Source organism: Hyperoodon ampullatus (genome assembly GCF_949752795.1).
Source record: "Hyperoodon ampullatus genome assembly, chromosome: 2".
Taxonomy (NCBI): Eukaryota; Metazoa; Chordata; class Mammalia; order Artiodactyla; family Ziphiidae; genus Hyperoodon; species Hyperoodon ampullatus.
Genome location: NC_136915.1, coordinates 125,203,030 through 125,215,274, shown reverse-complemented (window position 1 = coordinate 125,215,274; position 12,245 = coordinate 125,203,030). Strand labels below are relative to the sequence as shown.

Here is a 12,245-nt window from a genome sequence, read left to right as displayed (position 1 = left end):
TTGTTGCAAAGACACATTGTTGTACTTTCATTTAATTCGAATAGTTTAATTATATTTTTTTCTGACAACAGTAAAACTTTTTAAAGCTTCCATTAGACTGTTAACATGAAAATAGTTTAATAGCTTTCTGATTGTTAGCATGGTATTTTAGCCTTGTATGATGAGGCCAGATCTTATATTTTGGCAGAAATATACACAGTCTGCCTTTTTTATTTTCAAGATGAAGAATCTAAATAAATAAAAGAAGTCAGGGATACTTAAAAAAAAAGATCACTAGTCAGAAAAGGGCAAGAAAGGGAAAGTGATGCTTTTGTTTTAGCTTGTTGGTTGGCTTAACTACCTGGAACCTTGGATAATAGTATTCAGAAGGAGTATTAGAATTGTTCAACCCATTTTAGTCTCTAAAACATGTATGCCCTTTAATTTTATAACCAACAAGACATTTAAATTAGAATGAAGTGTATTATTTACTGTGGTGTCTACTCTATTTAAGATCTGTTTTTCTTACTTGTTTTGAAATACCATAGGTGCTATTTTCTTCTTGAGCTCTGGGTTTACTCTTTCAGGTAGCATTGTCAGCTACCAATATGACTGTTGGAGTCTCTCAGAGTAATTGTATTAAAAAAAGCCAACCTTGCCTTATTTTAATCTATTTAAATAATAGACTATTCAAAGGTTTTAAATAAATTGTTTTCCTCTGTAAGACTTCATTCATGTTAGGCTCATCAGTTTGAAGAGCCTTGATCCTGTGATACAATATTTTGAAACAGAAACTCCTTTAAGCCCAGATTCAACCACAATAATTAGTATCTAATACATATATAGCCCTTAATATGGATCAGGCATTAATCTAAATTCTTTACACATTTTAATGAATGGAATCATTAACCAAACTTATGAAGATGATGCTATTATTTTTTTATTGTGACAAAAATATACGTAACGTGAAATTTTTCACAGCCATTTTTAAGTGTACATACAATTCAGTGACATTAAGTACATTCACATTGCTATGCAACCATCATGACTGTCCATCCCCAGAACTTTTTCATCATAACGAACAGAAACTTTTACCCATTAGACAATATCTCCCCATCTCCAATGCCCACCCCCCAATCCCTCCTGTAATCCTCCCCATCCCCACAACCACCGTTTTACTTTTTGTCTCTTAGACAAGAAGAAGTAGACAATCTGAATGGGCCTATATCTATTAAAGAAATTGAATCGATAATTAATAACCTTCCAAAACAGAAAGCACTAGGCCCAGATGGGTTCACTGGTGAATTCTACCAAACATTTAAGGAAGAAATTATACCACTTCTCTATAATCTCTTTCAGAGAATAGAAACAGAGAGAATACTTCTCAACTCATTCTATGAGGTCAGCATTACCCTAATACCAAAACCAGATAAAGACATCATAAGGGAAGAAAACTACAGACCAGTATCTCTCATGGACATAGATGGGAAAATCCTCAACAAAATATTAACAAATCAAATCCAACAATATATAAAAAGAATTATACACCACAACCAAGTGGGATTTATCCCAGGTATGCAAGGCTGCTTCAACATTCAAAAGTCAATTAATGTAATTCATCACATCAACAGACTAAAAAAGAACAATCACACGTTCGTATCAATAGATGCAGAAAAAACATTTGACAAAATCCTACACCCATTCATGTTAAAAACTCTCAGTAAACTAGGAATAGAGGGGAACTGCCTCCACTTGATAAAGAACATCTACAAAAATCTACAGCTAACATCATCAGACTTAATGGTGAGAAACTTGAAGCTTTCCCACTAAGATCAGAAACAAGGCAAGGATGTCCCATCTCACCATACCTTTTCAACAAGATACTGTAAGTGCTAGCGCTAGGGTCTGAATTTTTGTGTCCCCCACCAGATTCATATGTTGAAATCCTAACTCCCAAAGGTGATGGTATTAGTAGTTGGGGCCTTTGGCAAGTGATTAGGTCACTCATGTATGGGATTAGTGCTCTTATAAAAGAGATCCCACAGGGCTTCCCTGGTGGCACACTGGTTGAGAGTCCGCCTGCCGATGCAGGGGACACGAGTTCGTGCCCCGGTCTGGGAAGATCCCACATGCTGCAGAGCGGCTGGGCCCGTGAGCCATTGAAATTTTTATTGTATTGAAATGTGACTGATTTTTGTGTGTTGATTTTATATCCTGCAACTTTGCTGAATGTGTTTATTAGCTCTATCAGGTTTTGTGTGTTTGTTTTTGTTTGTTTGTTTTTTGGGTTTTTTTTTGGCAGACTCAGGGTTTTCTACATATAAGATTATATCATCTGTGAACGGAGATGATCTTACTTCTTCCTTTCCAACTTGGATGCCTTTTATTTCTTTTTCTTGCCCAGATCCTCTGGCTAGAACATCCAATACTATGTTGAATAGAAGAGGTAAAAGAGAGCACCTTTGTCTTATTCCTGATCTTACAGGAAAAGCTTTGTCTTTCAGCATTGAAAATGATATTAGCTGTGGGTTTTTCATATAAGGCCTTTATCATGTTGAGGAAGTTTCCTTCTGTTCCTAGTTTTCTGAATATTATTATCATGAAAAGGTGTTGAATTTTTGTCAAATGCTTTTTCTATATCAATTGTCCTAATCATGTGGCTTTTCTGCCTTCATTCTATTAAAGTGGTATGTAACTTTGATTGATTTTTGTATGTTGAACCAATCTTGTTTCCCTGGAATAAATCCCACTTGGTCATGATGTGTTATCCTTTTAATACATTGCTGAATTTGTCAACACTGCATTTTACTGTCTGTCATTTTGTTATACTACCTTAATTCTTTCCCTGCCAATTTTTACCCAACAGATAATTCTCTTGTTATACAAATTGTTCTATAACATAGAAAAAAAAAAGTTACCTAGTTTCATTGTATGAAGGAAATAAATATAATTCTGTTAATACCCAACAAAACGCCAAAAAGGGAAATTGTGAATTGTCATAACCAAATGGGATATGGATTATCTCACATGCATTTATTAACTATTTAGTAAGCATTTATTGAGATTTCAGTATGTTCCAGGCAGTGTCAAAGTTGTTCTCGAGGTGTTTACAAGTATGGAAGGGGAGACAAATAAGTAAACCACTGATTACAACATAGTTTGATATAATATTATAATAGAGATATAATGGATGCTACATGATTACATAGGAGGGTACCTAATTGAAAAAGAGGATGAGGGTAGCCTTCAGAAAGGTGTGTGTTACTCTTAAACTGCCTTGAATGATGAGTAGAATTAGCCCGGAAAAAGGAGAGGACTGTTCCATACAGAAGGACTATCAATCACAATGACAATGAAAAACTACAAAGATTTTCAAGGTGGAGAATCTGTATGGGAACGTGCTGAGAAATGGTATTTTTGAGATAAAAAGGGGGCAAGATTGTAAAGGGATTTGTGTACCTGATTAAGGAGACTGAATGTTTTTTTTTTAAAGACCTTGGGAACCATTGAAAGATTTTAAACCAGGAAGTCATATGAGCAAAGTTTTGTTTTAGAAAGATCATTCTAGCAAAATGTGGACTATGGTTTGAAGGATGGAATGGGAATGGAGAAAAAAGAGACTAAAGGCAAAAAGACAGGAAGTGACTGTATTAATCCAATTCAGAAGTGATGAAGGTCTAAACTTAAGCAGTGGCAGTGGAAATGGAAGGAGAGAGACAGATTTTAAAAGAATTTAATAAGTGGAATCAAAAGGTGTTGATGATCAAATAGAACTGTGAGGATGGGTTGTTGGAAACTGAATTAGTTGGGGTGATAAATTTGGAGGAAAGTGATCAGTGAATCAGTAAAAGATAGCAGTGAGAAGGCGTAGCAGGTGATATGTCCTGAAGGAATGAAACTTAATGGAGAAGTAGTTTTTTAACATGAAGGTGAAACAAGAACTGCTATCAGACAAGTCCAGAATGTAGGACATTTTCTAAGACATTGCATAGCCTGGTCTCTTCCACAAGCTAATTTCATAGGGGGATAGGAGACTAGGGAAGGATGAAGGACTGTGGTAGTTTAAAAGAGACCAAAAAATATTAAAACCAAATGTAGTACATAAACTTTAATTAGAGTGTAAGTTGAAAAAATAACTATAAAAAAGACATTATGGTACAATTTAGAAATTTATATATTGAATAGATATTAGATGATTTTAGTGAATTTTTGTTAATTTTTAAGGATGTCATAATTATATTGGGGTTACGTAGGAGGATGTCCTTATTTTTAGGAGATGCATGTTGAAGTATTTAGGGATGAATAATTGTAATGTCTGCAATTTACTTAGAGACAGAGACATAGGGAAGAAGCAAAAAACAGCAAAATATTAGTCATAGTTTGATACAGGTGATGGGTATAGAGTTGTTTACAATACGAAGCTTTCAATTTCAGATTCAAACTTGAATTTGCAGTGTGCCCAACAACTACTTATATAGCATTTACATTGTATTAGATATTATAAGTAATCTAGAGGTGATTTAGCATATATGGCAGGATGTGTGTAGGTTATATGCAAATACTATGCCATTTTATATAAGGAACTTGAGTGTCCTCGGATTTTGGTATCCGTGGGTCTTGGAACCAATCTCCCTGTGGATTCGAGGGATGACTTTTTTCAGTTCCTGATCAGATTTTTAAATATAAGCTCCTCAATTTTTGATAGTTTATTACCAATGGGAAACTTTATGTAAAAATGTAAAAGTATTTTTCTCAACCACTAAAAAATTTAAAACAGTTGAAATTATATATATATATATATATATATATATATATTTTTTTTTTATAAAGGTGTCACATTTTTTATTTATTTATTTATTATCTTTGGCTGTGTTGGGTCTTCGTTTCTGTGTGAGGGCTTTCTCTAGTTGTGGTGAGTGGGGTCCACTCTTCATCGCAGTGCGCAGGCCTCTCACTGTTGTGGCCTCTCCTGTTGCGGAGCACAGGCTCCAGACGCGCAGGCTCAGTAGTTGTGGCTCACGGGTCCAGTTGCTCCGTGGCATGTGGGATCTTCCCAGACCAGGGCTCAAACCCGCGTCCCCTGCATTAGCAGGCAGACGCTCAACCACTGCGCCACCAGGGAAGCCCCTGAAATTATATTTATAATCTCAAAAATGTATCCTTTTTAAATTGAAGTGTAGTTGATTTAAAATATTACATTAGTTTCAGGTGTACAACATAGTGATTCAGTGTTTATAGATTATACTCCATTTAAAGTTATTAAAAAATAATGGTATATTTCCCTGTGTTGTATAATATATCCTTGCTTCTTATTTATTTTATACATAGTAGTTTGTGTCTCTCAAACCCATAGCCCTGTCTCACCCCTCACCCTTTCCCTCTCCCCACTGATAACCACTAGTTACTAGTTTGTTCTCTATATCTGTGAGTTTGTTTCTGTCAAAAACTCCTTCTTTAATTAATAAATATAACTTAGAAAATTTTGTGATATAATGCAAATGGTTTTTTAATCCAGTTGAACTTTCTCATATCAGTTATTTAAAAATAATGGTGAAGATTTAATTTATATAACATGTATGTGTTGTTAGAGCCATGAAGCAGGCTTGGCTGATACTAAAAGGGCACATCAGCTGCACAGGGATAGAATTAGCCAATATATGTGAAGATAAGGATTGGGGGCTGTTTCTTAGAGCCACAAGCCTCCTCAGTCCCAACACTGGATTGCATATTATGTTCCATGGGCATGTGGAACACGAACTATTCCTGTGGCTCCATGGGTTCCTTGTCCATGGTGAGCAGTGGTGCATTTGATTTCTGGCTTCTGAAATAGGAGCCCATGTGGTAGATCACCTTCATGGCAAGTGTGGAGCAGTGGGTACCTGATAGCATTTGTTGTGCTTGCCACCTGTGTGACCAAGGGGCTTGCCGTCAGATCCTGTACTGCTTTGAGCCTCCTGCTAGGAAGCCCTGGAATAGTTGCGTTTTGCTGCCCAACCTCGACCTGGCCGCACTGAGAAATGAGAGGATCAGTATTTTCGGATGCCCCTGTAATCCATTCACATCATACCTGTGTCCAGTGGGTGAGGATTCCTGAGTTAGGGAAGTTCCAAACGTCAATTAAAGCATTATTTATTCCTGACAGATGACAATTGGAAAAAGGAGATTCCATGATCCAGTAAATTTGGAAAATGCTACATTAAAGTTAACAAGTTTCTTTAGAATATCTCAAAGACTTTTAAAATTTTTATTTATTTTAATTTTTGGATGCGTTGAGTCTTTGTTGCGCACGGGCTTTCTCTAGTTGTGGCGAGAGGGGGCTACTCTTCATTGTGGTGGGCGGGCTTCTCATTGCAGTGGCTTCTCTTGTTGCGGAGCACAGTCTCTAGGTGCGTGGGCTTCAGTAGTTGTGGCTCGCGGGCTCAGTAGTTATGGCACACGGGCTTCAGAGCGCAGGCTCAGTAGTTGTGACGCACAGGCTTAGTTGCTCCATGGCATGTGGGATCTTCCCGGACCAGGGTTCGAACCCATGTCCCCTGCATTGGCAGGCGGATTCTTAACCACTGCACCACCAGGGAAGTCCGAAAACTATTTTAAAATGTTAATTCTTTCTCAGCATATAGCTTCATTGCAATAGCAATAAAACTCCCAATGGTGTTTTATTGGAATTTCTAAATTTTATTTGGATTTCTAAATTTCATTCGGAAGAATACACGGGTGAGAATATTAAAGAACATTCCTAAAAAAAAGACCAATAACAGTGTTAATAAGTAAAATAGGATGGTAATGGTGTAAGACTAGAAATGCAATTCAGAATGGAATTGATAGAATAGACAATCAATAGAACTAGTCTCCATCACATAAAGGATTATAACACATTATAAAGTAGGAGGAAAGAACTCAAGTGCTTAGTAAATTAGAAATTACTAAAATAAGATTAGAAATTAATCTTTCACTTTGAATTATGACAGAATAACTTTCAGATGGATTTAAGTGTAAGTGTATTCTTAAATTGTAGAAGAAATTAGAATTGAGTATTCACCAAACCTATAGAAAAAGGATGATTTTCTCCCTCTTTTGGTGGTCCTTTCAAAGGATATATTTCTAAACTTGAAAGGATGAGAAGAAATCTTAACAGATGTGACTAAAATAAAAGATAATGTACTTTAAAAAATAATCTTAAATTTAAAAAGCAAACATAAGCTTTGTGCAATGGCAGTATTACAACCAGTGAGATTTTCCCAAGGTACTATTAAGACTAATAAGAGCCTTCCCAATATCTAACACAAATTCAACTTATTGTATTTCAGCGAGATAATAAGACAAATGCACAAAGACGAATTGGGGAGAATGGTTCACTCAAGAATTATTGTAAAAACAAAAAAATTGGGAACTACCTAAATGTCTACAATTAGGGAGTTGGTTTAATAAATTATGATAAAGTTCTATAATGGAATGTCAGACACTAAAAATGATAATGTAATAAATTTTTTTGAGAATAAAAAGATGCTCACAGTTTATTGTTGAGTGAAAAATTAGATTAGAGGACAACATTAAGAGTAGTTAACTCTGCTTGGTAGGATTTGAAGTGGTTTTTACTTAGTCTAAACTTCTTTCATTTTTTTTTTTTTCTTCAGTAATCATGTGTGATTTTGGTGATCATAAAGGAGATGGAACTGTTTTCATTTTAGGAAAACAAATGAAAACAACTGCCTGGAAAGTTGTTTTCAGTAATCATGACATAGAGTTAAGTATTTATTATCTAAAGAGCTCATACAAATTGTTAAGAAAAAACAGAAGATCGCAGTAGGGATGAGCAGAGAACATGAACAGACAATTCATAACATAGAAAATAGAGGTGGTAATCAAGCATAAAGGATCATTATTTAGACTTACTTGTAAGCAAAGAGCTGTAAATTTAAATAATGAGATAACATTTACTTATTAAACTAGTAGAAGTTTGCTGTCATGTTATTTATTATAATAAAGAAAAATTAACAGCATCAATAAATTGTTACGTTCCTTTGGTACTGTTCAGAATTGAAGGTTATGTTGCAACCTGGAAAAATAAAACATTTCAGTGAAGTAGTTAGGAGAATGAATGGTAGTTATAAAACGTTGTATACGAAGAAAGGAGAATACAGCAAAATGTTATGTTAGTTGTTATGTTAGGGTAAAGGGAATATATTTATAATTAAAATAATTATCTAAACTCATGCTTAGTCTCTCCCTTTCCACTTTTTCTAGAAAAATTATTTGTTTTTCAAATAGTAAGTACAATATTCTCTCATCTAGAATATAGCAGGGCTTCCCTGGTGGCGCAGTGGTTGAGAGTCTGCCTGCCGATGCAGGGGACACGGGTTCGTGCCCCAGTCCGGGAAGATCCCACATGGCGCGGAGCGGCTGGGCCCGTGAGCCATGGCCTCTGAGCCTGCGCATCCGGAGCCTGTGCTCCGCAACGGGAGAGGCCACAACAGTGAGAGGCCCGCGTACCGCAAAAAAAAAAAAAAAAAAGAATATAGCAATATCCTCCTAACTGGTCTCTTTTCTTCCACCCTTGTTCCTTTCCAGGGTATTCCTAACATAATAGCCAAAGTGAATAGAAGCCAGACCATGTCACTTTGCTGCTTAGAACCCTCCAGTGGTTTCTCATCTCTTTCAAAGTACAAGACACTGTCCTTAAAGTAGCCTGCAGAGTCCTTATAGAATCTGTCCCCACCCCCAAACTCATACCTTTCTGACCTTATTTCCTACCATTCTGCCTTTCTTGTTCTCTCTGGCTAAAAACTCTTCCTGAAGATATTTACAAGGCTGGCTCTTTCTCCTCCTTCTGGTCTGTGCAGATGTCACCTTATCACTTAGGTAGGCCTTCCCAAACCACCATCCCATCCCATTCTCCCCTACCCACATTGCCAGCGCCCGTGTCCCTTCCCTGCTTTATTTTTTCTAGCACCATTTGACTTACTGTGTATTTTACCAAGTGTGTATAAGCTTATGTATCTCCCCCACCGCGCACAAAATAGCTCCACAGAGGCAGGAATTTTTGTCTATTTTGTTCCTTGCTCTAACCGTAGCACTTAGAATAGTGTGTAGTACATAGTAGGTACTCAATCAATATTTACTGAATAAATGACGTTTTAATTGTTTCATCTAAGTAAGTTTTAGTCTCAAAACTAGTTTGAAAGTTTTTTGAGCGAATGTAACATGTTGCTTTTGTATGCCTCCCACTCCCCAATTTCCAACCTCCTCAAGCATAGAGTAAAGCAAGACAGGTGGACACACTAGAGAAACACAATATCTGTGGCATTGGATTCCTTCTGCTTCTCAGGCTTGGATCTACCCAAACTGAGATGGAAGATAGACTGGTGCTGGAAATGTTCTATATCTTGATCTGGGTGGTAGTTCAGCTCTATGACTATATACGTATATAAAAACTCAGTAAGCTGTGTACTTGAGATCAGTGCACCTTTGGTACTTTCTTGTTTGTGTATTATGCCTCAGTAAAAAAGTTTTTTAAAAAGCTCCGTTCTTTGAGATCTCTAGAGGAAGTTAAACATGCCAAATGATACATTAAGAATATTGGGAAGGGGGGAGAAAAGTAAATTGCAAACATCGTAACATTTCACTCTTAAAGAGTTCGGCATGCCTCTCCTAAGCTTAAAGACATTCTCCTACATAGCCTCTCCCCCCACCAATAAAAAATATTAGGAAGGAGTTCTGTCATGTTCTTCCTTCCTAGAATTTCTAGTTATTGAAATTTTTGTTTTGAATTTAAAGTTAAAAAATAATTTTTATTTACTTTTTCTTTTGCAGAGATAACAGTAGCAGAATTTCACAAAAAAATCAAAGAAGCTTTTGAAGTATTTGACCATGAGTCAAATAATACAGTGGATGTGAGGTTTGGAAATGTTTTCTTCTAATTCTAAATTGCTGATACAACTTGTAAAGTAGAGGAGGGTTCATTCTCTTCTTTTTACATTCTTTGGACTTATTATGCTATTTAAAGTACTTATTTTTCTGTACCCTGTAAAAGGTCTTTTCTATCTGTTGCTTCGGATCAATACTGTTTCTTATTCTTCATAATCTGGTGGAAAGAATATATATCCACATTGCCTATTCTAACCTACAGATTATATTCTGTGAATGAGGCTAACTCTACTATAGCTTTAGTACTAGACACATAGTTGGCACTCAGTATATATTTGTTGAGTGAATGAATAGAATTTGCTTTTAAAATACATAAGTATGGGGACTTCCCTGGTGGCTCAGTGGGTAAGTATCCACCTGCCATTGCAAGGGACACAGGTTTGATCCCTGGTCCGGGAAGATCCCACATGCTGCGGAGCAGCTAAGCCCGTGTGCCACAACTACTGAGCCTGCGCTCTAGAGCCCGTGAGCCACACTACTAAAGCCCATGTGCCTAGAGCCCATGCTCTGCAACATGAGAAGCCACTGCACTGAGAACCACACGCACCGCAAGGAAGAGTAGCCCCTGCTCGCCATAACTAGAGAAAGCCCACGCGCAGCAATGAAGACCCAACACAGCCAAAAATAAATAAATAAAATAAATAAATTTAAAAAAATAAAAAAATACATAGGTATGTATAATCAAGCTATGAACGTGATATTACAAAGAAAGATTAATAATACTTAAACATGATACACTCCTTAAGTAAAATAACCAAAAGAACCAAAACAAAAGAACATAAAAAGATGAGAAAAAGACATGAATACTGATAGGTCTAGAATGGAGGACAGGAGACAAAGAATAGTGTGAAAAAAGAAGAGGCAAAAGGTAGAGGAGATTATACATGCATAAAACAGAAGCTGTAGAATCTATGCCACATATGTACATCAAAGAAAGGCAATGAAACCATTGTTCCAGGAGACCAAAGTGAATGAGGAGTATTTGATGGGATCACAATCTCAAGAGTCAGAAACTAGTAGTACAGAGGCCAAAAAAACAGTTGGAACTGACTAAGTGCTTTTCTTTCCCCCCCTCCCCGCGTGGCTCATGGGATCTTAGTTGCCCGACCAGGGATTGAACCCAGCCCCTCGGCAGTGAAAGCGCAGAGTCATAACCACTGGACTTCCAGGGAACTCCCAGGACTAAGTGCTTTAAATATGAGCTAAACTGAATGAACAATAGGAGGTTTTATGTATGACAAATTGCAGCTACGGTCGTCCCTCGGTATGTACAAGGGATTGGTTCCAAGGCGCACCCCAACTCCTCCCCGACTCACCCCCAACCCCTCACCCCTCGAGGATACCAAAATCTAGAGATGCTCAAACCCCTTATAAAAAGTGGCATAGAATTTGCATATTACCTACCTACATCCTCCTGTATATTTTATTTTTTTATATATAAATTTATTTGTTTGTTTATTTATGGCTGAATTAGGTCTTCGTTGCTGCACGCGGGCTTTCTCTAGTTGTGGTGAGCGGGGGCTACTCTTTGTTGCGGTATGTGGGCTTCTCATTGTGGTGGCTTCTCTTGTTGCAGAGCACGGGCTCTAGGTGTGCGGGCTTCAGTAGTTGTGGCTCACGGGCTCTTGAGTGCAGGCTCAGTAGTTGTGGTGCTTGGGCTTAGTTGCTCCACGGCATGTGGGATCTTTCGGACCAGGGTGCGAACCTGTGTCCCCTGCAGTGGCAGGCGGACTCTCAACCACTGCGCCACCAGGAAGTCCCTCCCGTATATTTTAAATAATCTCTGATTACTTATAGTACCTAATACAGTGTAAATGCTATGAAAATAGTTGCCCGTGGCATGTGGCAAATTCAGATTTTGCTTTTGGAACTTTCTGCGTTTTTTTCTCCCAGTATTTTAGATCTGTGGGTGGTTGAATCTTCGGATGTGGAACCCACGGATACGGAGGGCTGACTGTATATGTATTCCTTAGTTTCTCACACCTGAAGGTACAAGGTGTGATTACAGGAAAGGAGAGTGATAAGTGCAGTCAGCTCCATTACCTTATAGTAACACCTTACAAAGTTTTGTTTGGTACCTCAACTATGTTTATGGGCTTTACTGCAGTGGATAGGGTAGAGAATGGAGTTAACTTCCAGCACTGCAACTGTAGTCGGCCTTGTGGGAGGCTTGGCTCAGCCATTGTTGGGGAAGTGTGAGGGTAAAGTGCAGGGCTGAGCACTGCACAGCTCCAAGTGGCACCAGCCTCACTGCATGCATTGTGAATGACACTCCGCAGTGTGAGTATCCTAGCGGGAAACTGGGTGGGACAGTAGTGGTGGTTGATAGGGTTTGGGATGGG

At 37.7% G+C, this 12,245-nt stretch overlaps 1 protein-coding gene across 1 annotated transcript in view; it reads left to right on the top strand.

The window, feature by feature from the left end:
• DRC8 (dynein regulatory complex subunit 8) overlaps window positions 1-12,245 on the top strand; it is a 127,872-nt gene that overhangs the window by 59,652 nt on the left and 55,975 nt on the right. Inside the window, exon 2 of the mRNA XM_079696896.1 lies at window positions 9,790-9,874. Within this exon, the coding sequence (XP_079553022.1) occupies window positions 9,790-9,874 (85 nt within the window). The remainder of the gene's footprint in view (window positions 1-9,789; window positions 9,875-12,245) is intronic.